General features: G+C 45.5%; 4 protein-coding genes across 9 annotated transcripts in view; 1 reads left to right on the forward strand and 3 right to left on the reverse strand.

Annotated features, from left to right (window-relative positions):
- xrcc3 (X-ray repair complementing defective repair in Chinese hamster cells 3) overlaps positions 1 to 5,392 on the reverse strand; it is a 6,395-nt gene extending 1,003 nt beyond the window's left edge. The window contains exons 1-6 of one of the 5 annotated variants that reach the window (XM_073492622.1): positions 5,304 to 5,392; positions 4,157 to 4,244; positions 3,475 to 3,612; positions 3,183 to 3,395; positions 2,572 to 2,726; positions 303 to 533 (exon numbers count right to left, since the gene is read on the reverse strand). In XM_073492622.1, coding sequence (XP_073348723.1) covers positions 303 to 533; positions 2,572 to 2,726; positions 3,183 to 3,395; positions 3,475 to 3,612; positions 4,157 to 4,211 — 792 coding nt within the window. In that variant the 5' untranslated portion in view covers positions 4,212 to 4,244; positions 5,304 to 5,392. Of the gene's footprint in view, positions 1 to 302; positions 534 to 2,571; positions 2,727 to 3,182; positions 3,396 to 3,474; positions 3,613 to 4,156; positions 4,449 to 5,247 lie in introns of those variants that run through there. The other 4 variants (XM_073492621.1, XM_073492624.1, XM_073492625.1 and 1 more) reach the window with 4 other exon arrangements.
- The window catches only part of brf1b (BRF1 general transcription factor IIIB subunit b), a 28,501-nt gene continuing 7,248 nt past the window's right edge, over positions 4,566 to 25,818 (forward strand). Inside the window, exons 1-6 of the mRNA XM_073492620.1 lie at positions 4,566 to 4,820; positions 5,254 to 5,464; positions 17,926 to 18,006; positions 18,465 to 18,638; positions 18,767 to 18,798; positions 18,878 to 18,950. Coding sequence (XP_073348721.1) covers positions 5,281 to 5,464; positions 17,926 to 18,006; positions 18,465 to 18,638; positions 18,767 to 18,798; positions 18,878 to 18,950 — 544 coding nt within the window. The 5' untranslated portion in view covers positions 4,566 to 4,820; positions 5,254 to 5,280. The remainder of the gene's footprint in view (positions 4,821 to 5,253; positions 5,465 to 17,925; positions 18,007 to 18,464; positions 18,639 to 18,766; positions 18,799 to 18,877; positions 18,951 to 25,818) is intronic.
- LOC141017845 (uncharacterized) lies at positions 6,067 to 16,231 on the reverse strand. Of its 2 annotated transcripts, XM_073492618.1 has the most exons (20): positions 16,133 to 16,230; positions 15,968 to 16,026; positions 15,296 to 15,388; positions 15,026 to 15,153; positions 14,788 to 14,928; positions 14,624 to 14,701; positions 13,813 to 13,983; positions 13,030 to 13,126; positions 12,715 to 12,938; positions 12,417 to 12,582; positions 11,838 to 12,046; positions 9,989 to 10,106; positions 9,668 to 9,876; positions 9,194 to 9,311; positions 8,934 to 9,103; positions 8,771 to 8,868; positions 8,519 to 8,634; positions 6,892 to 8,403; positions 6,270 to 6,593; positions 6,067 to 6,146 (listed from the first exon to the last, which is right to left on the reverse strand). In XM_073492618.1, the coding sequence occupies exons 1-20, from the start codon at positions 16,156 to 16,158 to the stop codon at positions 6,130 to 6,132; spliced, it is 4,074 nt and encodes a 1,357-aa protein (XP_073348719.1). In that variant the 5' UTR covers positions 16,159 to 16,230; the 3' UTR covers positions 6,067 to 6,129. The 2 variants fall into 2 exon arrangements, with proteins under 2 accessions (XP_073348719.1, XP_073348720.1); XM_073492619.1 differs by lacking the exons at positions 6,067 to 6,146; positions 6,270 to 6,593 and having other exon boundaries at positions 8,279 to 8,371; positions 16,133 to 16,231.
- LOC141018422 (BTB/POZ domain-containing protein 6-B-like) lies at positions 19,277 to 25,745 on the reverse strand. The gene is made up of 5 exons (XM_073493389.1): positions 25,655 to 25,745; positions 22,349 to 22,613; positions 21,910 to 22,000; positions 21,339 to 21,457; positions 19,277 to 20,490 (listed from the first exon to the last, which is right to left on the reverse strand). The coding sequence occupies exons 2-5, from the start codon at positions 22,549 to 22,551 to the stop codon at positions 19,458 to 19,460; spliced, it is 1,446 nt and encodes a 481-aa protein (XP_073349490.1). The 5' UTR covers positions 22,552 to 22,613; positions 25,655 to 25,745; the 3' UTR covers positions 19,277 to 19,457.

A 25,818-nucleotide genomic window follows, 5' to 3' on the forward strand; every position in this document is an offset into this window, starting at 1 on the left:
TTGTTTGAGATGATGATAAAAGTCATTTTTAAAACGCCTCATTAATGAGGAAAACATCACCGGCACAATAAGAAATGATGTCAGTGCGTCTCTCAGTTGACAGTTAACACTTCACTTTAAATCTCTTGATCATTATTATTAGTTCTGTTTTAATCATTAAAAAATATAAGTAATGTCATTTTTGGCATCAATTCATCCGACTGATCCAGCTGTGATCAGCTGATCCAGATTGACATCAATTCACACACACCTGTCACTGTGTTACCTGATACAGAGGACAGGTGTGTGTGCGCATGCGTTACCTGGTTGATACAGAGGACAGGTGTGTTGAACTCCTGGCTCAGGTGATGCAGTGTTGAGGAGAAGCTGAGCAGCTGTTTGGTCCTCTCCAGCCAGTCAGAAGCCTGGAACTCACACCTGAACAGAGCCGCCACAGAGTCAACGACCAGGAGGCGGACCGCACCACGGGCCAACAGGAGGGGGACACGGCGAGACAGACACACCTGGAGGGACTCCTTCAGGTAAACAAACACCTGTCAGCGTGTCAACAGTCGCACTGATCTGATCTCTCTCTCTCTCACTCACTCACTCACACTCTCCAGGTCACTCACTCACTCACTCAAACACACACACTCTCTCCGGGTCTCACACACTCACACACACTCTCCAGGTCTCTCTCTCACACACACACACTCCCCAGGTCTCTCTCTCACACACACTCTCCAGGTCTCTCTCACACACACACACACACACACACACACACACACACACACACACACACACACACACACACACACACACACACACACACACACACACTCCAGGTCTCTCTCACACACACACACACACTCCAGGTCTCTCACACACACACACACACACTCTCCAGGTCTCTCACACACACACACACACTCTCCAGCTCTCTCTCTCTCACACACACACACTCTCAAGCTCTCTCTCTCACACACACACACACTCTCCAGCTCTCTCTCTCTCACACACACACACTCCCCAGGTCTCTCCCTCTCACACACACACACACTCTCCAGCTCTCTCTCTCTCACACACACACACTCTCAAGCTCTCTCTCTCACACACACACACACTCTCCAGCTCTCTCTCTCTCACACACACACACTCCCCAGGTCTCTCCCTCTCACACACACACACACTCTCCAGGTCTCTCTCTCTCTCACACACACACTCTCCAGGTCTCTCTCACACACACACACACACACACACACACACACACACACACTCTCCAGGTCTCTCTCTCACACACACACACTCTCCAGGTCTCTCTCTCTCTCTCACACACACTCCCCAGGTCTCTCTCTCTCTCTCTCTCTCACACACACACTCCCCAGGTCTCTCTCTCTCTCTCTCTCTCTCACACACACACACACACACACACACACACTCTCCAGGTCTCTCTCTCTCTCTCTCTCACACACACACACACTCTCCAGGTCTCTCTCTCACACACACACACTCTCCAGGTCTCTCTCTCTCTCTCACACACACACACTCTCCAGGTCTCTCTCTCTCTCACACACACACACACACTCCCCAGGTCTCTCTCTCTCTCTCTCTCTCTCTCTCTCTCACACACACACACACACACTCTCCAGGTCTCTCTCTCTCTCTCTCTCTCACACACACACACACACACACACACACTCCAGGTCTCTCTCTCTCTCTCTCACACACACACACACACACACACACACACACACACACACACACACACACACTCTCCAGGTCTCTCTCTCTCTCACACACACACACACACACACTCCCCAGGTCTCTCTCTCTCTCTCTCTCTCTCACACACACACACACTCTCCAGGTCTCTCTCTCTCTCTCACACACACACACTCTCTCCAGGTCTCTCTCTCTCTCTCACACACACACACTCTCTCCAGGTCTCTCTCTCTCTCTCACACACACACACACTCTCCAGGTCTCTCTCTCTCTCTCACACACACACACTCTCCAGGTCTCTCTCTCTCTCTCTCACACACACACACACACACACACACACACACACTCTCCAGGTCTCTCTCTCTCTCACACACACACACACTCTCCAGGTCTCTCTCTCTCTCTCTCACACACACACACTCTCCAGGTCTCTCTCTCTCTCTCTCTCTCTCTCTCACACACACACACTCTCCAGGTCTCTCTCTCTCTCTCTCTCTCTCTCACACACACACACACTCTCCAGGTCTCTCTCTCTCACACACTCCAGGTCTCTCTCTCTCTCACACACACACACACACACACACACACACTCCAGGTCTCTCTCACACACACACACTCTCCAGGTCTCTCTCTCTCTCTCACACACACACACTCTCCAGGTCTCTCTCTCTCTCACACACACACACACACACACGGTCTCTCTCTCTCACTCACACACACACTCTCCAGGTCTCTCACACACACACACTCCAGGTCTCTCTCTCTCACTCACACACACACTCTCCAGGTCTCTCACACACACACACTCTCTCTCTCACACACACACACACACACACACACACACACACACACTCACACACACACACTCACTAGGTCAGCGGTGTGTTCAATGTAAACATGATCACTGAACTGGAGTCTGCTGATCAGAGTCGGAGGGATGTCAGAGCGAAGACACGACTGATCTGAGATCAGCTGCTGCAGACGACTGCTTGGAAAGACGTCCTCAGTGCAGATATACACAGCTCCTACAGAGAGACAGGTCGGTGAACGCATCATGCAGAGACACTGTTGCAGGCTGGTCAGTGAACGCATCATGCAGATACACCGTTTACTGATGGTGATTATGTAATTTAGAGCGAAAAACGTAACTTCACTTTCCAGGATGTTTGGTGGGTCAGGACCTCAGTCACAACATATAACAACAGCATTATATGATTATAAAGAGTCAGCTGGTACATGTTTAGATTAACAGGAGGACACCGGGGGAAACATGTTAAAAAAAAAACAGAATTGGCGAACCGGCGCTGCGGCGATAATGCGGCGTCTCTGTGTGAAAAGGGCTACTGTTGCAGGCTGGTCAGTGAACGCAGCATCCAAATGCTGCTTCAACACCTGATTACACCTAATTACTGCAGTTACTCAGGCTGAAGAGTGAGTGAGGTGTGAAATCAGTCCATTGTCATGACGGTGTGTTCACTGACCTGAGTTCAGTCCTCCATGCTGTGTTGGGTACTGTACAGACAGACAGAGCTGCAGAGCCAGCTGTGTCTTCCCTGCTCCACTCTCTCCTGACAGCTCAGTGACGCCCCCCACAGGAAGACCCCCCCTCAGCAGCTCATCCAGCACCGGACACCCGACACTGAGTCTGAGACCGGACTCCAACCTGCGACACTCTCCACGATGAAGCAGAAGGGCTACACACACACACACACACACACACGCTGTGACATGACTTTGTGACATCCAATCAGACTGCATCAGTCCTGGTCTTACCTGGGACTGGAGGGTGGGGTCTGCAGGCGGTGGCTGCGGCAGTGGTCAGCTGCTGGACGTCTGAGCTGGACAGACCGGTTAGTCTCTGCAGGTCCAGACCAGAAACACACAACACGTCCCGGACTGACTTTAGTTTAGCTGGAGGTAAAAAAACAACATGGTGACGATGATCATAGTAAAAACAACAACAACAATAATAATAAAAGGTTGTTTTTTTTAACTAGGGGACACAGACACTTTAAATTTGAGGAAGCTTTGAGGACTTTGGGGCATCTGAACAACACTCCTAACATTACTACATTCTGTCTGTCATTATAAACTTCAGTGAATATTTTCTTAGTGTCTACCGAGGAGAGAAATGTGGTCACATGAAGTACACACCGGTCACTACACACTGGTCAGTACACTAAATAACCACAGTTCTGCTTTGAGAATGAGACATAAATTCAATACAGAATCTTGCAGTTTTAATTCAGCCTTTGACGTTTGAGGACTTTAACATATGTATAAAACTCAAAACTCTTTCAAATGCTGAATATACATTGTGTGCCGATTATACTACTAAAACATAAAGTATACGAAAAAGTGTAAAGTCATGTTCTGTAATGTCACTACATTAAACAGTAAGAGATGAAATATACGTGTCGAGTTTCTGGATGGAGTCTGGCGATGCGGCTGTCACCTCTCCTCACGGCTGCGGTGATCCTCGGGTTGAGCTCCAGCTGAAGACAGTCCATCTCCCCGCAGAGGACATACTGTCACCGCCGCGGCTTCAGCCACAAACACAGTAAAAACGATTTTATTCAGAATTGATTAATTTGTTCGTCTCTTTCTGCCCGAACAGCTCCACACCGTAAAATACCCGCCCGAAGGAAGAACGTCATAACGTGCCGTCGGTCGGAACCATTTATCCAGATATGTAGGGGGGCGAACGGACCCAGTTTAAATATAGAAATCATGTCAGTTTTATAATGATGCACATGAACTATACCGTTTGATTTACAGCTAAAACCTGAAACCAAATATTTCATTTTTAACGCCAAATTTTTCCGTCATCGATCAACAAACTCCCCCTCGTGAACTCCGGACTCAGTGACGTCACTGACCTGCGCCACAGGAAGAAAACAAACCTCCCAAAACATCGATCGGAATCTCTTCTCTGATCAATTATTAGTATTGAAACGTTCAACTGGTTCAATAAACAGTTAATATTGGTCCATAGGTCGGTATGACAGAAGAAGAAAATGGATTCTGATGGAAAAATAAGACTGGACACACAAATGGCTGCATCCTGTTTCTAGCCGCCAAACTGGACTCTGTTTTCTGTTGACTGGTTTCTACTGTCGGTGAGTTCATCAGTCACTGTTAACAGTTTAATCAGGAGGACTAGTTAACGTTAACTAGTTCAAACTGAAACTGAAGAACACAGTTAAACTTAACAGATAATACTTCACATTTTCAGTCTCAAACAGCTGTTTAACGAAGCTGATTAAACTGCATTTAATCGATCCATTATGTAAGCTGTAGGTTATCGTTCACCGTTATTTCCCAGGATCCACGGCGATGTCATAACATTCATTATTTACTGTTGATCCATTAATCACAGATTTTACTTTAATAGTACAGAATCACAATTATGTTGAGGGCAGCTCTGAGAGTCAGTCTGTATCCTCACTGAATTGATATAACCAACTGTACATTAGATTTAATGGCTGTAATAACCACTACAGTTATTTACACTATAGTTATTGACAGAGTCAGCTCCACCCTCACCTGCAGGTGTGTTGACCTCTGACCTGGTCCACCATGAGCTCCAGGGTGTGCCATACCTGTGGGGGGTCAGATATAGATGTGGATCAGGCCCGGGGCAGTGCGGTGTGTACCAGCTGTGGTTCTGTTCTCGAGGACAACATCATCGTCTCTGAGGTCCAGTTTGTGGAGGGAAGCGGAGGAGTTTCATCTGCTGTGGGACAGTTTGTCTCTGCTGACGGTGAGACAAACATTCACTCCTGAACTGAATTCAGTAGAAACTAGTTTAACAGAACATGAGGTCAACATTTGTTCAGGCACCGTGTTACAATAGGCAATGAAACACTAAATGGTCATAATTCTGAATGGAGTCTGGCACGGACAAAAATTTGATGGAGTATGTTGGGTTTTATTAAGTCTTCACAGTTTAAGAATAAGACCCAAAGCTCCAACCAAACTCTATATTAAAATGTGTCTAACGTGTCTGTATTTACAAGAACAAAAAAATAAGATGAAAGTCTGAAAAATAAAATTTTATAGCATAAATGTTTTCTGGTCCAGCACAGAACAACATGAGGAACACCCCATTCTAATTTTCTCTCCAATATTGAGATTAAAATAATCATAATTTAGTATTATAGTCCTGTATGTGTTCTACGTCCGTGGTTCATCTGGTTTATCCAGTGTCATCTCCATTTAATGTAATACACTAAACGTATGTGTACGATGACAGCAGGAAGTAAACATCATTTTAAACGATGAATCACATATTTATGAACACCTGTTGGTTCCTGCAGTCACCCATTTTTCACCTGAGCAGTAACAGAGCATCAAACAGCTGAATATGAACAAACTGTAGCTTTATTGATTCAGATTGTGTTTGTTTTTACAAGTTTCTGTTCTTCATCAGCTGATCTCTTTACCTAAGACAAAAAAATGTTTACACCCTCAGAAGCAACAACAACAGCAACTGGCAGTGAACTGATAAATCAGTCTTATATCTGATCAGATAAACAGTATAGAGTATAAAGATCTGTCTTGAGTACCTCTCAGGATGCCTCGGTGAACACTGGCTCCATATGGACCACTGCAGTCTGATGTCATGTGGCTGTTGAGCTCTGAACCACCAGAATCATTAGGACCTGTGTGGGACCCAGTAGAGCCAGCTGCTCCTGCAGTGGGACTGTTGGATAGATAGTCTCTGATGTTGACAGCAGTGTTTGTGATAGTCTGTGGTGTAAAGCTCAGGTAGGACATCCTGCTGGTTCCTCCTCTGGAGTCAGACTGAACGGTAGGGACGGTCTGACCTTCATGATTTTGAAATCTTCCTGGCAGACTAGGAACAAGTCTGACTCTGTTATGAGACCGTCCTGATGTTGAGGACGAGTACAAGAATAGAGGAAGATTTAGTTTGGACACACAAAACCTCATCACAGTGATCAGGATTATTGTTTAAAGCCAGCAGATTTTGGTGTAAAAATCAGAATCTGAGTTGTGAGAAAGTACCATTCCTGATGGAGCTTAGCTAGCTAGACTAAAAGCCAACCCTTAAATCTGTAACTGCAGCAGAGGCAAGAGGGAAAACAGTTAACATTTTGTTGCTCCACTGGTCTCCTAAGAATCAGTGTCATATCTGACTAATATTTGGTTTCTGATTCTCAACCCTACCTTTTGCTTGAAGGATGTTTCCCTGAGTAGAAACAGATTCTTGACCTTCACCGTTTCCTGTCTTAGCCTCTGATTGGACCGGTTTCTGCTGGTTTGTGGATGGATGGACCAGTCTCTGCTGGTTTGGGGACAGATCAGTGAGGTGGATCGCTGCGGTTTGGTCTGATTTGACAGTATAAACAGCACCTTGTTCCTGCGTCGGTGTTGACACACCAGTTCTCTCAGGCACATGTTCCTGTCTCATGTTTGAACGTCTCTGTTCAGGAAGCTGTTGGGATGCCCAGCGGCTCCCATCCCTGCTGACAGCTGTCGAACCATTGACATACTGTGAGGGACTGGAGATTTGTACCTTTGGTTGTTGGACAAAGGTTTTCTGGTTGAGATTATGTACAGATGAAAGGAATTTGCTCAGTGGTTTGACTCTGAGAATGTTTATTCCAGGGTGAAGAACATCAGTGTTCCTTCTCTCAATGGACCCTGGTCTCTCCAGGTTTTGGTCTACTTGGCTGGTTGCAGTAGACACTGGTTCAGTGCTGACAGATCCCTGTGTGTCTACAAACAAGTTGGAGATCGTATATTTGGATGTGATGGTATTAGCAGGGACGTATGTCTGGTCTCTCTCAGGCAGGAGTAGTTCTCTGCTGTGCTGAGCTGGTGGCTTAAGGACTGGGTGAAGTGGAGAGGTTTGAGAAGCATCATACTCACTTTGAGGCAGGTACCCTGGTATCTCTTTAGGTTTTGTCATTTCTGTCCTCCCTCCTGAGGACCCATAAAAGCTCAAATCCAGATTGGCCTCATGTGGTGGTTGGGTCAGTTCTTGCATGCCAAGAGAAAGGTCAACTTGAAGGTTCTGCAGGTCTTGATCTGGCTTAATGACATTATTTTGGCCAACAGTGGGCTGGTCCCATGTCAGGCCTGAGTGCCAAACATTATTACCTAAACTGTTCGGACCCTGAAGTGTCAGAGTCTGACTGGAGCTTCCCGAGTTGACCTGCAAAACTCCAACAACAGCAGAACCAGGACTCCTGCTGGAAGTACTGAAGCCCTGTGCTGGGCTGGCCTCAGTTGGTTCAGAATTTTCTCCTCTCATTCTCCCACCATTGAAGCTCGGTGTGTTGAGATTTGACAGGTGGAAGCTGATGTCTGGTGACTGGTCATGTCTGGGAAGAAAATTGGGGAGATGGTCGCCTGTTGGAGATCCAAATTCACGATGGTCCCGTGTCATGGACATGAGATGACTGGGATGAGATTGGTGGGTACCAACGGACACACCTTCAGGAGGAGGAGAGAGATTGAGGTTTGGAAAAGTTTGTTGATTTTGGGAGGAGTAGATCAGCTTGTTGTGTCTGGATGGCACTGTGATGAAATGGCTGGGTCCAGGTCTGGGCCGAGTCCTGAGGCTGGTGGGAGGTAGGACTCCCCCTGCTGCTGAGGTCTCATGGATCTGGTTAGTCAGAGTTTTGTCGCCATTTCTAGAAACCTGATACAAACAGAGTTCATTTGTTGGACCTGCTGAAAAATGAAAAGATTTAAAATTATGCATTTACATGCATTTGTACATACATTTACAATAAATTTCTGTGATTCCAACCGAACTCAGTTTGCATTGTTAATAATTCTGACTGACCTTTAATGCTCTTGAAGACTTTCACTGAACCAAATCCAGGAGTTGCTGATCTGAAGATCCTGTCCACAGACAGTCTGTTGAGTCCACTGAGTGGATAGAAGCACCTCACTGTCAACCTGTTCAAGAATCAGACAGTTTAAGTCTTTTATGTTTGAATTAAGTTTTTGTTTTAGGTACTGATTGCAGCAGAGTCTAACCAAGAATCAGGAACTACCAGGTCATGAAGTGCTCTTTCAGGTGTGTTCTCCTTACTTGAACTGAGAATCTCTGGAGATGAAGTTTGGTCCGTCTGCGATCATCTGTCTGTCATGGAAGATCTCATTCTCATAGACCATGTATAACTCCCCAACCTGTTAAACATTCTCAGTTACTAAACTTTACCACGTCTTTACATTTACACATTTTTGATTTGTACCATGGCTCTGGTCCCACATGAGTCCAGCTTGAACTCAAACAGGACTCTGGCTCCATCTGTCTGTTTGGGCCCACAGGCGGGGTCCAGCAGAGTGGTTCTTTCAGGCTGCAGTGTAGGCCAGGTGGAGGTCGGAGTCGTCACCACCGTCATGGTCCCGTCTGCAGAACAGACTGATACCACAGACGGCCGTGTTAGGGTTGTAGCTGACTCAGGGAGGCAACCAATCAGAGTCAATGTAAGGGCTGTAGAGGCGAGGTTACCTATCATGTCCTGTGTCTTGAAGAGGCAGCGTTTCAAGGTGGACGTCTGGACCTCCAGAGTTTTGGAGTCTCTCAGAACAAGTTTAAATGTTCCATAAAAGTTTGACAGGTTGATGTCCTGAAAACAAGATGACTCAGGTTAGATTGGGTGCTCTTCTTATGGAGTATTGACTGTAGGGCTATTGATTAATTTGTACTACTGTTAAGTCATACTGAAGTGAGAAATGAGCTGCTGTTGTTACTAAAGTTGTACAAGCATTACTCAACACGCAACAAACTGCACCCCAGCTCTTAAATCAACTACATTAGGACAAATACAGACTCCCTGTTGTCTTCATCTCTTTCAGCTCACTGTGGACTAGAAATTTAGTTTCAGTAACTCAGTGAACTGGGAGAAACACTGACATCTGGGGCTCTGTAACAAATTCAGGTACTGTTTTTAGCAGATGACCCCCATGTGCCATGGATTCTTACTTCATAGTTGTACCCGATGGAGAACACAGGGACTTCCAGAGTAGTTCTCTGGGTGTCGTTGTAAAGGCGGTACCCTCTTTGGTCCGCCAGCTGTGATGTCAGAGGTTCATGGTCGACACCCACCTCCCAGAGACTCTCAGCTCGAGGTGGTTTGACCACGCTGAAGGCGAGTCCTCTGTCTGAACACTGAGCAGTGATCTCTGGAGGAACTTCAAAAGGACAAAGTCTGTATTTTAAAACAAGCCTGTTCTGAATCACGTTACTGTAGAGCAGTGACATCTTTTTAAGACTCGAGTGCAGCAGATGAGTAAATGTACTCACATGTATTGAATACTCGTGCTGTGATGAATGTGTGATGGTAGTAGGAGTCTCTCTGGGGCATGATGGTTAAAGTGAAGTTTATATCTATGGAGTACTGCACCACACCTTGACCCAGGTACTGTTGAGAAAAAACGTGCATCTTTAAGAGTGCTTCCCAGATCAATGATGTTTTAAAATGGAACCTTCTGCTTTTTTATGAGGCAGATATCACTTAAAAGACTGTAGTGATGACAAATGTGATGAATCCTGCAGGATTAATTGCAAGGATTAAAGCTGTATGGAAATAAGTCTTCAGAGACGTTTATAAAAACATTGACAGTCCCTTTGTTTCCACTGATCTGCTCTTCATCCAGGGTGTCCGCGCATCCTTAAAAAGTCTTGGGAAATGTGTTGGTGAGATTCACAGTTAGCTCCGTGTGTTGTACTTCTTTCTGAAGTATCCAGGAACGTAAGTGGCATTTTGCCAACAGCCCGATCGGAATTTATCGCCGCACACTTCGCCAGTTCCGGAAAGACTTTGACTGCGGAATCTGCTACACTATGGGAAAGTGTAAATTTAGTGTGTTGGCTTGAACAACCAGAATTCAGTTGGTTAAAAGCCGCATAATAATGAATCTGAAGCGCAGTGTACGCTCTACAAGAGGACCCTCAAATTGGGCACATTTGGTGTGAAAGCGCTGGTGTCACACACAAAATCGGATAAACACAAGTTAGCCTCTAAAAGTCTCCAATGAAGTCATGCTATCACACGCTTTTGTACGTCACCAGTTCCCAGTCTAAGTTCGTCCAGTTCTGCTCTACCTGAACTCTGCGCCGCCTCGCAGTCGAGCGACATTCAAACCATCTTCGTTACAACTCTGACGTTGAAAGCGGCGGTGCTTTGGATTTTGAACAGTGTGTGTGTGTGGATTAGAGTTAACTAATTAGGTTAAATTCCTAGATAAAAACTAAACTAAAACTATTAATCACTTCTTAAATTAATTAAAACTCAACTGAAATAAAAAGCAAACTGAAAAACTAAATTAAAATAAAAACTAATGAAATTTAAAAACTAATAACCCTGACACACACTCACTCCATTCTTCATTGAGTTGCTCTGTGAATGGCAATAAATGTAGTTATTTTTGAAAGTAATTCTGGGACTTTATTTTTCCTTACCGTTTCGTACTTCGTGTAGGTCTTAAATTTAGTTCAAAAAGGCCTTAAAGACTTGTTCAAACCTGCAGAAACCCTGTCATCACAATCATGATTGACAGTGACATCACATCACAGCAATGATGATTAAGGCCTAGTTGACACATACACTGGGGTTTTTGTAAACTGGGCTTAGAAAAACTTTTTTTTCCCCACCAACTAGGTGAGCGTGTCAGCAATAACCTGTCCATATAACAGACCTGAAAACATGTACCTCATGACCGTTTATGTACACTGGGCATGTGCACACCGTTGTTGGAAGCAGATTGTATACTCTGTCCAGGACATGAGTGATCAAGCTACACTCAGGCTAAAAACACAAATCAGGCCTGAATTAGTCCTAAACAAGTCATTTGTAGGACAGACACTGACCAAAACTGGACGACAGCCAGGCCAAATCCAGGCCGAGATGGGTCAACTCAGCCCAAAGCTACAAATAAAAAAAACAGGTTAAAGCCTGGTTACTGCTGAACCTAAACTGGAACATAAATCATGTACAAATATGAGTTCAGATACTTTGGGTCATGGCAGTGCTGTTGCTCCTGATTGAGTGGTTGTAATGTAAATTACATGACAACATGGACAGATACATCAAATACAGCAATGACCACCATCACTGAAAAGGTCCAAGGAAGTGAACCTGTGTGAACCTCACCATCCGATAAACGAGGGTGTCCTCAAACGGCAGACGTAGCTCATAGGCTCGACTGCCGTTGATGTGAATGATAGGACTGATGCTGTAGCCCCACCCGACACCCTCTGACATCATCAGCTGCTTCCCATTTATCTGCACTTCCTCCAATAGGACATCAGCAGGAATATTTCCCAGGTAGACGCTGAACACCTGGTTATCACTTGTTGTTTCTACAGGAAGAAACAGACGTCATGAGAGAAGATGTCCCGACAGCAGACATTTTGATTCAGTCATTAAGTTTATTTATACATTTACCCTTTTTTTAACCCTAACCCAGAGTTTGAACTTTTCTTCCAGCCCCCTTTTTTATTTACACAGTTATTTACTTTTCATATGAACAGCAGTGGTCAGCACTCTAAAGTTTCCCTTAACCTAACTGAGGAGACGCCGACTGTAATGTGGACCAACATGTACTACTCGTGGTGACAAGGAGCTTTTTGGCAGCCCACAGGAGGGTATGAACCCCAACCCTCGCTCTGAGGCACACTGAGGACGGTGGGGATTCCACCGGTCTGCAAACCGGGTGGGGACTCCACTTACGGTCAAAGCTGAAGGGTGGACGGCAGAGCAGCGGTGTGTCGAGCACTCTGAGCATTCGGTGTCTCGTGTCGATGCTGCTGCCATCATCATACAGAAGAGAGAAGACATGTTCGTACATCAGGAAAATCATGTACATCTCCTTGTACACGTTGTTCACCACCAAACTCTGCAGAGAAGAAGAAACTGACGATAACATGTAGAATCTGCCATTGGTCAAGATGTCATCTGCTCGTAACAAAACAATCATTGCTCATCAAAACCTTGTCCTGGTCTGAGGCTTGGGCGGGACTCACTGTACCTTCCTGTAGCCACCCTCTGCCCCAAAAGGAACCCCGATCTTGATCAGATGTCCTTGTTGGACTACACTGAATCCTCTGGCAGCAGTGGTGGGTTCGTCCAGCAGCAGCCCCTCCACTCCCAGGCTTACACTTCGACTTTCAAACCCAGCCCCCTCCCAAGTCAGAGGGGTCACAACCTGGGGGATGTCCCAGAGCAGCCGAGAACCGTCGAAAGAACCGGAATCTGAGACAGCATCAACAGAATCACAGTCCACACCATTTACAGCAGACAGAAACAACTTCCTGTTCAGGTGTGTCTTTGTAGGAGAACTTACTGACTGTGCAGGCAATGGACACGTCGATCATCATCACAATCAGCTTCTGCTTTAAGAACAGAGAAATCCAGATGACCTCCATGGGGACACCGTCCACCTGATGGCAAACATCAGGATTTAATTTATTAAAGAAGACCTACCTCAGTGTTCAACACTTAATATAAATGTTGCATATTCTCAAAATGTTCAGTCGAATCCCTCAAAAGTCTTGGCCAGAAACATCAGTTTGACAAAACTAAGATGAATCCAGATGTCTTACCTGCACCTGCAGACTCACAGACTGAAGAAAAGTGCTGAAAACTTTCCAAATCCACAGGAGCCCTGAAGTGGACTTTCTGTGGACTTGAATAGAGTCCAGCTGGGGTGAAGACTCTTTTTTCATTTTTGTTGTTTTGATGGAGTGAGATTTTGTTATGTGCACTCAGAGAATATGCCCAATAAATCTGTATTTTTCTGTTAAATGGACAAACTTTGGTGTTTGCAGTTTATGTCCCCATGACTGAGCCCTCTTGCACACTTGACATGATGACAGTGAACACGCCACGGTACACATGTCTGAAGTCTGTACGTTCAGGTGGACATTCGGATAGAGCCACAGAAACAAAACTCAACAGGCAAAACATAAACAATGCATTAATCAAAATTTCCTGAACATTTGAGTGTCGTTGAACACACTATCAGGGAGAGCCCTCAAAGTGCTCAGTTATCGCCAACTTTTCATTCAAAATATTTTTTATTATACAGCAGCCATTTAGGCTCTTTTCTCCCTCCATGTTTACCTACCATTATCAGCTCGGCATGCGGCTGTTTGTACTGTGATCGAAGCACCACCCTGTGGGCGGTGGTGGTCAGGCTGTAGCCCTGCTGCTGGGCTTCACTGATGGACATGGAGGAAACCTGACCATCACTCTGTAGGACCATCAGCTGCCAGACAGAACTCGCCGTCCTCTGAGCCTGAACACCACAAAGGAAACACTACAGTACTACAAAGACAACAAAAAGTACTCAGAGGACAACTTGGCCTTCGTTTGTTCATCATAACCAAAGACTTTCCAATTTAGAGAGTTTTTGCAAGTGATTTTTAAAGATGCTGCAGATTTGACCAGCATAGGACACTCAGACAGGAAGTGCTCAGTCACCGTGGTACCAGTCAAGCAAGTGGATCAACCAGGTTTTCGCTCTATATAAAAAAGGACATCAGGTTGCACTGTGGCTCATAAAGGATTACCATTTCAACAGTTTGTCTAAGAGCAAAGCCTGACATTTGTCAGCAAAAGCAACTCTAGGATTTTGGAAGAACTTGGGGCGACGGAGTAATAAAATATATTATTAAATAAAATGTTAAAACACAGCAAGAACAATTAAAGGAGACATTGACTACTTTGATTCTTTGAAATGAATTTTAGAGACTGACCTTGAAATAGGATTGTACCACCACTAGTATTCAAACATTTAAACATCACCCCAAAGACTGAGCACATTTCTTCATATTGGGTGATATGACTACATTGGATGAACAGGAGCCAAATAAAAAGGACTTCAGAGGTCCTCAGAGATCAGTAGTGTTGAGTTATTTAGGTTTGTGTGACATTACCCGAGAGAAGGCGGCCTGCCACACCTGTCCACTGCTCCCCTGCTGACCACCACATGAAGACTCTTTGTTGACGTTCACCTGGTCACCATCATTAAAACATCAATCTCAAGACAGTTCAATTAGCCGTAAGAAGACAGTTCAGACACAGTAATAGGTGTTCTGACCTCCATGTAGTCCTCCTCACAGATGATCTCTCTGTGAGTCCACATCAGACCAGAACAGACTGCAGAAACAGGCCGGCTGATCCACCTGCCACCAGCATCACGTACCATCACGTTAAATCTGAAGGTGAACACCTCGTCGTTCTGGAAAACACAAGAACTCATCACAGCCTAGTCAGCTTGGACTCTGAACGAATTGACTGGAGCCCCCTGGTGGTGGGTTATAGACAGGTCAAGCTACCTGGTTGTAGGTGAAGCAGGAATAGTATGAAGCTTTGAAGGTGGTGGATCCATCCATCTTGAAAGTGCTGATAGTGTAACCGCAGTGTGAGGCAAGCTGCTTGCTGATTGAGTGGACACCATTTTCATCTACATCAGGATGGACGAGTGAGCAGCATCATCAGTTCAGGACACAAATATTACAGGACAGGTAGACATTTGCTCAGGTGTGCTACAGGTAATGAGGACTACCAAAGTGACAGATTGTACTTAGTGAACGCGAAGAACTGACCTACAGCCTCGAAGCGAGGCGCCTGTCCTGAGGCCACATGGATCCACAGGTAACGATCTCGACACTCCGACTTTACAACAGTGTCATCAAAACCTGAAAAACAGGAAATCCCTTTACATCTGCTACAAGTGATTTGTGTAAATAATCCAAACATGGAGCATCATTCAGAAGTTAAAAATGATTAAGAAACAGATTCAAGTTAAGGATTTTGTGGTCTTGAAGAAAAAGAAAAACAAACCTCTGAAAACAGATTTAAAACCTTCAAATCAACACCTAGAACGACCAGTACAAACTCAGTAAATCCACCAGTACAAACTTGGTAAATCCACCAGTAGAGACCCCCTAAATCCACCAGTACAAACTTGGTAAATCCACCAGTAGAGACCCCCTAAATCCACCAGTACAAACTCGGTAAATCCACCAGTAGAGACCCCCTAAATCCACCAGTACAAACTCAGTAAATCCAACAGCAAAGATCCAGTATAGACCTTTAAACCTACCAGTAAAGACCCAGTATAGACCTGTAAACCCTCCAGCAAAGACCCAGTATAGACCTTTAAACCTACCAGTAAAGACCCAGTATAGACCTGTAAACCCACCAGCAAAGACCCAGTATAGACCTGTAAACCCACCATTAAAGACCCGGTATATCCACCAGTAAAATCAGTTTACCTTCTAGTTGACCCTCAGATGTTATTTGTTCTGTAAACTCCAAGCAGATAAAGATGAGTCTGAAAAAAAAAAGCAACAAGGTCCAGTTTTTACCTGTTTAGGTTTGGTTTACCTGTTGAGGTGAGATGTTGTTTTACCTGTTCAGGTGAGATGAGTGGTACTCACCCGAGGATAAAAGCAGCAGTTTTCATGTTGAAGATGTACCTTTGTCTCTTCTGTCTGGAGGAAAAGCTTCTCCTCTGCAGCCAGGTGAGCTAATCACCTGGTTGTCATGGTAACAGAGGAGCCAGTCAAAGCTGAGGCTGATTGAGTATGATTAGATCTGGAGGTTCTGAGCAGGTCCAGAGTTAATGTACAGGCTGTATGCAACACAATAGGCTCGTTCGAGATGAACTGCGCCTCGCCTGGAAGGTGGACGAGACCAGGCGGCAGCAGCAGGGGGCGGTGACAAAAAGCTGCAGTCAAGTCGGACAGTTTCCAGCCGCCGTCAAAGAATATACAGGAAATCACAGAAATATTTAGGCTACATCCTGTTAGATCCATCTGTAGGCTATCTGTAGTTTGCAGAACACGTTCGAATAGCTATGGCTGAAGAAAATGCGTTCTTGATCGCTGATGAAATTGAAGCAGAAGAGATCCCCCTACTTTTCCACTTTGCACATAAATTCCACTGTGTTAATTCTCTTAATGGGCAGATGGGATGTGGTGTGATTTTTACTATTTAATCTCACAAATGTAACAAATAGAAATACAAACTTTGTACCAATGAATTGATCATACTTTTAAGGTTCACGGTTTTTAGGTCATACAAAGTGGATTTTTCTAAAATGATAACTACTTTTCACTGTGGTCTAAATTTGTCAATCATAGCTTTTTATTTGTTTAACAATGCCACTGTTATGATTGAGGTGAGAATCAGAACGACTGGGCAGATGTTAGCCCTTGAAAGTCATATTTAGCCTATTGAATAAGAATTGCCGACAAAGTAGATTACAAAGTAAAGGCACTGTCATTTATAAATCATACAATCCCTAAATTTAAGAAATTGAACTACTGAATTAACAGTCCAAACGTTCTCACAACTACATAGGCTTCACATGGGGAGGACGAGCAGCAAAGGTTTCTTATAATCTTTATTGATGTATTTATATTTGTAATTATATACAGTATATATGTGGGAATATGTGTGTATCTGGCATTGTATTCTATCCTTTGTTCTTTTTGTCTGCCTTGTAAAGCCCTGATTGCACGTTTTGATAAGTGTTATATAAATAACCTTTATTATTATTATTATTATTATTATCAACCACACAAAATATGTTTGTTAACAGATTAAACCTTCATTGCACAACATGAGATTCATATAATCTAGCATTAAATATAACAATTACACAGAAAATTAGGATTTTCGACAAAACGTAGTGTTTGTGGTCCTAACTAAGAGCCAATCAGCTCTTTGATCAGGCGACAGCCAGGCGTTTCCCATCATGCCCTGCGGCGCCTGGCTCTAAAAACTGCGGCCGCCTTGATCTCGTGAGGTTATCGTTGCCGGCGCGTGCATGACGTCAGAGCAAGTCGGGATCAAGTCGGACACAAATCTAACCGGCATGCATTGTGCGGTGGTCGCCGTTGATCGATTCTGCGCAGGCCTGGCTCATCTCGAACGAGCCTAATGACTGTATCAATGTGCTAACAGGAAGTGACACCAGCTGTCACCATGACAATATTAAAACTTCAGGTGTTTTATGTTTTTAATTATTTTATTAAGTAAATAAATAACAGGAAATAGGAGACATGTGACTATAAACACTATAGACCTATATCTGACCTGTTGTTTCTATAGCATCTTTGTTTGAGTTTCCTCTTAAGTTCTTCTTTAACATTAAACCTGTTTCTCTCTCTGTCTGTCTCTCTCTCTCTCTGTCTATCTGTCTGTCTGTCTGTCTGTCTGTCTGTAGGTCCAGTTAAAGCTCCTCTTCTCGGTTCTGGTTTTCACACCAGTGTTGGGAAAGAGTCCAGAGCCCAAACCCTGCAGGGTGGTGAGTACCTTCAGTATCATCATCATCATCATCATCATCATCAGGGATGAACCAATCTGATTCATGCTGAAACAAAAGCAAAGACAATGAACATGTTAAGCTCCATCAGACTCAGTCTGTTGTACGGAGGCCCACAGGTGACATTTCTGCTGATAAAGTAGTTCAGGGTCAAATTAAGGCATTTACCTCTCTACGTTGTAATCTACTGGTCTATTATCTATTAATCCAACCCTGGTTCTATAAACGTGACGCCCTGTCACTCATAAATCAAACAATATGATAATGTTCCATTTTTACATGAACTCAACTGAAAACCGTGCACAGACAATAAGTTTACATTTTATACTCTCAGATTACCACACAAGCTCAGAGACACTTCAGATACACAGAGGACAAACTGTATTATGGGTTGTGAGTCAATTAATATATAGTATAAGTAACCCTTAGTGTGTCTGCAGGTAAGCGTCAGATCCAGCAGCTGGGCAGTCAGCTGCAGTTGAACCAGCACTGTTTGGACACGGCCTTCAACTTCTTCAAGATGGTCGTCAGTAAACATCTGACACGAGGACGCAAGACGGAGCACGTCATCGCTGCATGCCTCTACCTTGTGTGTCGCACTGAAGGGACGCCACGTATCCTAGCAACCAGTAACATATACGCCGTCATTCTGTGTTTTTATCTTTAACATGTTGCCAGTCTGAACCTCACTGTGACCTTTGACCTCTAGAAGTTCTGCTGGTTTTCCTGAACTATGTTTCAGACATGTTGCTGGACCTGAGTGACCTGCTGCAGGTATGACTGACCTCAGACCTGCAGAGACCTCCATTCTCAGTGGACTCGGTGCAGTTTAACTTTAGTTTCATGTTTTCAGGTGAACGTTTACATCCTGGGGAAAACTTTCCTGCTGTTGGCTCGTGAGCTCTGCATCAATGCACCTGCCATCGGTGAGAATCTTTGATTCACTTTCTGTACTTTATTTTTACTGTCTGATGTCAAAGAATTCATCCATGTCTGAATTAATTAGGTATTAAAATGAGATGTTACTTCATTAATCCCAAGGAAATTTTATCTTCTCTTATCTTAATTCCATGAAATTCATGAAACCAGTGATGCAGTAAACTCAGAACTACATTTGAAACTGTGTCAGTTTTGGAGGCTCAGGCAGTAACATCCTGCTCTTTAGTGACATCTAGTGGCAGCTGCAGGAAACTACAACATTAGACACACAAACTGCTGTCATTAAACTTCTCTCCAAGGATGCAGCAACACATTTTTAGTTTCACTTCAACTTTAATGTTAATTTCTTTTAAGAAGCACAGACAAACCAATCAGCTTGCAGTGCTACAACAACAGCCAATCAGCTTCCAGTTCCCTGCAGCAGTCCGTCTGTCACAATCGGAGCTCCTGACTCATTCCGACTTGTGTAGACCTTGAGTCATTCAGGTTCTGGTTCAGCAGTAGAAGACCAGTTCAGGGATCTGCCCCCCCTGCACACCTGTCCCGTTGGTACTGTCTGATGAACACTGGAACTGGAAGGTCACCTTCCCACACTGCACTTCGGTCATCCCCTCCTGACCAAAGTAGCTCAGCTCATTTCCATCCAGAACTGTGCTGACCGTATAGAAGGTGTCCTGTTCCACCTGGACCGGGTGTTCAAACCACACGGGAAAGGTGCTGCTCGATCCGTCTGACAGGAACTTCGTGAGGTTCTGGGCCAGAACAGTTCCCTGCCTCTTCAGTTCGATCTTCACACTGTACTCTGCCTTCCCGCCGCTCGATCCGTACAGACTAAGTCCAGCTATGAAGATCCGTCGGTCCACTGCAAACTGGATGCTGTCGCAGCGCCCCCTGTAGCGCCACTGGTTGCTGCGGTAGGCTGAGGACTGGAAGCGGTGGCACCTCTGTGGTGCCAGGCCGGCCCGCTTCACTAGAGGGAACTCCAGCCTGGGTTTTTTAGAGGCGGTGAACCACAGGAAGACATCATGAGTCTCTTTCAGCGTTAGGACATCCGACTGCGCTGCACCATCTGCAAACTCCTGCAGCGTCATGGAGGGGAGACGGACCAGGTACAGAGCCTTACCCAACACCAGCCGCTGGTTTCTGGGGGTCACAACCAGGCCCCGACGTCGACACTCAGCTGCTGCCCAGCTCAGCACCGCCTGGAAGATCAGGATCTCGCGGATGTTGAGTGATTCTCTCTGCAGGATGATCTCCAGCGTGAGCAGGTCGATCTCACAGAATCCTTCAGATCGCAGAGCGAGTTCGGCCTGAGCGTCAATCACCTCCCAGCAGCGCTGCGTCAGCTCCGGCTCCTCGAAAAGCCGGCTCTGAGACAACAGGACACAGGCGTTCTTTGCCTCCAGACTCGTCTCCAGGAAGGTGACGCAGGCCTTCGCCAGAGCAGGAACAATGTATTTCTTAGCAGCGTACAGCGTAGCTAGCACAGTGTCAGCATCCAACTCGATCTCATCACTGTACATGTACCTGAGACAGAGCAGACAGCAGCATGAGGATAGGTGATGGACCTGAGAGACAACGTACAGATAAATATTTATTCACATAAACAACACTGAAGAAAGTGAAATTAATGGGGAAATCCTTCAGATATTAAATCTCTGTCGTCTGATAGTTCAGCCTCGACCACTGAAACCCTCTGTCAGAAACAAGAGTTCCTAATGGACACGTTTCATTTCCTGTAACTTCTTCACAATAAAAGCCCCCCGTAATTTAGTCACTTAAAGCTTTTATTATGAAGCAGCATTACAGAAAACGTGTTTTCACCAGCAGTAACTAAACGTGACTCCTGAAACAGCTGAAAGTGAACACATGAAACAGTAAAACACAGCAGATGTTTGAAAGAAAGAGAGAGAGAGAAACTAAAGATATTCAGTTAGACGATACCAAAGTACTGAGAGCTGAACACACTGACTTTTAAAACCTCTTTCTCTCAGCTTTCTTGCACAGACATGAGTTCAGTATCGATTTGAGGGGGAGACGGGTGCTTGTTATGGGTTTGGCAGCAGTCACGAGACATCACCGCAGCCCACTTGGAGGCGGGTGGGCCCGACTTGGCCCTACTCCAGAGCAGGTCCATTGCCAGCTCGGCTCAACTGAGCACAGTAAAACTGGTGATGGAAAAGCAAATCAGTGCGGCTTGGTTTGACTCGGCGTGGCCAAAAGTGCTGGTGGAAAAACAGCACTGGATACCCCTAAGATAACTGGAGGAGCAGTTCCAACCTTCCGTTGGTTCTGGTTGTATTTTCTGGTTCTTTGGCCGTTATTCGAGCAGAAGATAAACTCTAGACATGAACTCGTCTCCACACTGGACTCACTTTAACAGAATGAGGAAAGCAGCCGGCTCTACGTCGGGGATGTGGATCTCAGATTGTCCCTCAGCCAGATCTCCATAAAACATAGCTCCAAACACTGAGCTGCCCACCGCCAGGACGTACTGCAACACCAAGACAAAGAACCAATCAGGAGTCAGACAGCACAGACAGGAAGTGGATACACAGGTCTACTGAGGGGGAAATTAGAGGCCAAAAACAGTCACGAGACAGTGATAACTAGAGATTAGTTGACAGTCTAACAGCAACATTATTCAGGCTGTTTTTAATGAAAAATTCAATTATATGTTGAAACATTGACTAGAAACGTTTTCTCTAAAACTTCAGGACCTCTTCCCACTCAAACAATAAGGTGCTCTGTTACCGGACAAAGACGTTTTATACAAAGAAAATCCAACTGAAGATAAACTGCAGTATATTACACTTTAATATGATGTAAGCTACTTTACTGAGAGGCCTGTTAGTGAAGAATAGAAAAGGTGAGTCAAGGTTCAGTACAGGTGGGACCAAGTACAGGACAGGCGAGCCCAGGTTCAGGACAGGTGAGTCTTTGTACCTTATGAGCAGGAACTCGCTGAGTGTCTCCTGGAGGGCCGACGATGAAGTGAACGTCAGCCATCTGTTCGTTGTTGAACATCAGAGCGTTTCTGGAAAAAAAAAACACCAACAAATAAACAGAGTAATTATTAATAAGTTATTGTCACAAAACACAAATCTGTATCGTCGTCCTCAGAGCATTGACTCAGATCAAACTTCAAACCAAACAACAGATGAGATATTTTCTGTTTGATTTGATGAAGCTATTATTCTTCCAACAGAGATTATTTTACATAATGAAATTACATTTTTACCTCCATCAGTCGTCACATATCATTTAATTGTTTCCCTCTGTCAAACACAGATATGACTGAAGGAATACTGAAGGATTAGTGCTGTCCAATCAGAGCAGAGTGTGATGTCCCTGCTGTCCAATCAGAGCAGAGTATAGTGCTGACCTCTCTCTTAGTGTGGGCTGTGTTTCCTGCCAGCCGTCTCTCTCCTCTCTGTCGTTGTTGTTGACGTTCAGTTGGACGGCGGCTCCGTCGTCGTCGTCGTGGTTACTGGCCAGCAGCTCCGGTTCGCTCGACTGGATGAAACTCTTCTTCACCTCCACCTCGTTACTGAGGGGGAGGCTGGTGGAGAACAGTTCAGCCGCCATGTCCTCCTCCTCCTCGTCCTCACAGAGCCAGCGAGGTCACGAGCTCACAGCATGATGACTTCCTGTCAGAGAGTCACAGATTAATCTGAGTCTAATCCAGATTAAAATCCAGCACACTGGACAGATACGTACTCATGATGTCATGATGTAAGTCTGATATTAAACATTATTTACATTAATAACAGTCAATTTATCTCCGCTAACATGTCAGGAAACAGAAGAATGTTCAGATAACAAAACAAAAAGATATCACTTAACAAAAATTAGTAGAATAATTCAGCATTTTTTTAAACTGAAGTTTATTCATTGAAGCTCCAGTGTGATGGATTAAGTGACATCTAGTGGTGAGATTACAGATTACAACCAAATTAACACCCCTCATCTCACCCTCCCCTATAAACACTACAGCCCCTCTGTAGAGTCGGTGTGTGGATTGTCTATTCTGGGCTACTGTAGAAGCACGGTGGTACAACATGGTGGACTGTAAACATCAATAACAATACAGAGAATAAAATGAACATCATCAATAATGTCATCCATCTGACAGAAAGAAAATGATTTGTGAAGAGTTGAACTTGGTCGTCTTTGTGAAATGTTGGACAGTCATTTCCATGGAAACATGTTATAATGCATAAATAAAGCAGTTTAGATTATTATTATTATTATCCAGACATGTGAACTTTGACCCTGAGTGAAGTGCTCATCATATTCACAGTAAACATCAGTTAGTTGTACAGATGTAGATCCAGCTGTGACCAGACAAATATGTACGTCCAACACACCTGATGAAGTAATGTCTCAGTCTGACGCTCGTCGTTTGATTTGGGTTCTGAGACACCTGCGGGGGGCAGGGTTGTCTGATTCTAGAGAGGCCCTCAATGGACAGATGAGGGTTTCGAGAGGCCCTCAGGTGAAAGTCTAGAGAGGCCCTCATCAGACAGGTGAGGGTCTATAGAGAGGCACTCAGGTAAGGGTCTAGAGAGAGGCCCTCAGCGGACAGGTGAGGGTCTAGAGAGAGGCTCTCAGCGGACAGGTGAGGGTCTAGAGAGAGGCCCTCAGTTGAGGGTCTAGAGAGAGGCCCTCAGCGGACAGGTGAGGGTCTAGAGAGAGGCTCTCAGCGGACAGGTCAGGGTCTAGAGAGAGGCCCTCAGCGGACAGGTGAGGGTCTAGAGAGAGGCCCTCAGCGGACAGGTGAGGGTCTAGAGAGAGGCCCTCAGTTGAGGGTCTAGAGAGAGGCCCTCAGTTGAGGGTCTATAGAGAGGCCCTCAGGTGAGGGTCTATAGAGAGGCCCTTAGGTGAGGGTCTGTACTCAGGTTAGTGGACACCATGTGATCTATTAAATGAACAGGAATTTAAAGGCGTCACAGGAAGTATTCAGACGGTCGGTTCAGCCATGTTTGTATCTGTATGACATTACTGTCTCTGTTCATCATCTGAACTGTCAGGTGGTGTTAAGGTGTCACTCAGGTGTGTCGTAAACTATGTCATCAACCCGACACTGTCTACTTTATTATTTTTAAAGAGACATTACATTTACTAAAGATCTCAGTCTGATTTCTATGTTAGTCTGAGCCTCCACCGTCTCTCCAGCAGCCAGTTACTACCTGTAACCTGCCCGATACCTGCTGCCAACTCTGGTTAGCTGCTGCCTACTCTGGTTAGCTGCTGCCTACTCTGGTTACCTGCTGCCTACTCTGGTTACCTGCTGGTTACACTGGTTAGCTGCTGCCTACTCCGGTTACCTGCTGGTTACACTGGTTAGCTGCTGCCTACTCTGGTTACCTGCTGGTTACACTGGTTAGCTGCTGCCTACTCTGGTTACCTGCTGCCTACTCTGGTTACCTGCTGGTTACACTGGTTAGCTGCTGCCTACTCTGGTTACCTGCTGCCTACTCTGGTTACCTGCTGGTTACACTGGTTAGCTGCTGCCTACTCTGGTTACCTGCTGCCTACTCTGGTTACCTGCTGGTTACACTGGTTAGCTGCTGCCTACTCTGGTTAGCTGCTGCCTACTCTGGTTACCTGCTGGTTACACTGGTTAGCTGCTGCCTACTCTGGTTACCTGCTGGTTACACTGGTTAGCTGCTGCCTACTCTGGTTAGCTGCTGCCTACTCTGGTTACCTGCTGGTTACACTGGTTAGCTGCTGCCTACTCTGGTTACCTGCTGCCTACTCTGGTTACCTGCTGGTTACACTGGTTAGCTGCTGCCTACTCTGGTACCTGCTGGTTACACTGGTTAGCTGCTGGTTACACTGGTTAGCTGCTGCCTACTCTGGTTACCTGCTGCCTACTCTGGTTACCTGCTGCCTACTCTGGTTACCTGCTGGTTACACTGGTTAGCTGCTGCCTACTCTGGTACCTGCTGGTTACACTGGTTAGCTGCTGCCTACTCTGGTTACCTGCTGCCTACTCTGGTTAGCTGCTGCCTACTCTGGTTAGCTGCTGCCTACTCTGGTTACCTGCTGGTTACACTGGTTAGCTGCTGCCTACTCTGGTTACCTGCTGCCTACTCTGGTTACCTGCTGGTTACACTGGTTAGCTGCTGCCTACTCTGGTTAGCTGCTGCCTACTCTGGTTACCTGCTGGTTACACTGGTTAGCTGCTGGTTACACTGGTTAGCTGCTGCCTACTCTGGTTAGCTGCTGCCTACTCTGGTTACCTGCTGCCTACTCTGGTTACCTGCTGGTTACACTGGTTAGCTGCTGCCTACTCTGGTAACCTGCTGGTTACAGACCCTCCTGGTTCAGGTTACAGTCAGGTTGTGTTCAGGTGTCAGACATGACTCTGTCCTTTGTCAGATTTTGTGACCTGGTTCAACTTAAATCAATCAACCATCGTTCCTCTGACACCTGAAGACGATGCGACAGACCTAATCAATACTCATCGTCAGGTCACATTAATCAATAATCAATAATCATCCAGTCAGTTCAGTCCAAACACACCTCCTTCTGCGCTACACACAGCTGTGTGAGTCCGCCTCTGTTGATGTCAGTCATAGTCATCATGAGCTTCTCACCGACACGAATCACGCAGGTCCCGTTAAACACCCGCATGAACCGGAACATTGAGAGAGCACACAGCGACAGTGTCTGTGTGTTGTACCTGTCAGAGTCCCGGCGCCGGTTCGTTCTGCCGTTATCGTTCAACCCGCTCCGACAGCAGCTCCTGTTTGTTTCTCCGGACGCCATTTTAGATTCGACTGCTGCTGCTACATCCGCCTTCATCAAGCTGCTCCACAAGATGGCGACAGAGCGCGGTTTAAGTTA

Source organism: Pagrus major, chromosome 22 (assembly GCF_040436345.1).
Source record: "Pagrus major chromosome 22, Pma_NU_1.0".
In the NCBI taxonomy this organism is placed as follows: Eukaryota; Metazoa; Chordata; class Actinopteri; order Spariformes; family Sparidae; genus Pagrus; species Pagrus major.

Coding starts and splice junctions, on each gene's coding strand:
- LOC141017845 (XM_073492618.1), bottom strand. CDS start 16,158: ATGAAAACTGCTGCTTTTATCCTCGG. Junction 14,702..14,787: donor GTGAGGAGGACTACATGGAG/GTCAGAACACCT, acceptor GATGGTGACCAG/GTGAACGTCAACAAAGAGTC. Junction 12,583..12,714: donor CAGAGGGTGGCTACAGGAAG/GTACAGTGAGTC, acceptor TCTTCTCTGCAG/AGTTTGGTGGTGAACAACGT.
- LOC141018422 (XM_073493389.1), bottom strand. CDS start 22,551: ATGGCGGCTGAACTGTTCTCCACCAGCCTCCCCCTCAGTAACGAGGTG. Junction 21,458..21,909: donor AGCGAGTTCCTGCTCATAAG/GTACAAAGACTC, acceptor TTGGTGTTGCAG/TACGTCCTGGCGGTGGGCAG. Junction 20,491..21,338: donor GCTTTCCTCATTCTGTTAAA/GTGAGTCCAGTG, acceptor GCTCTGTCTCAG/GTACATGTACAGTGATGAGA.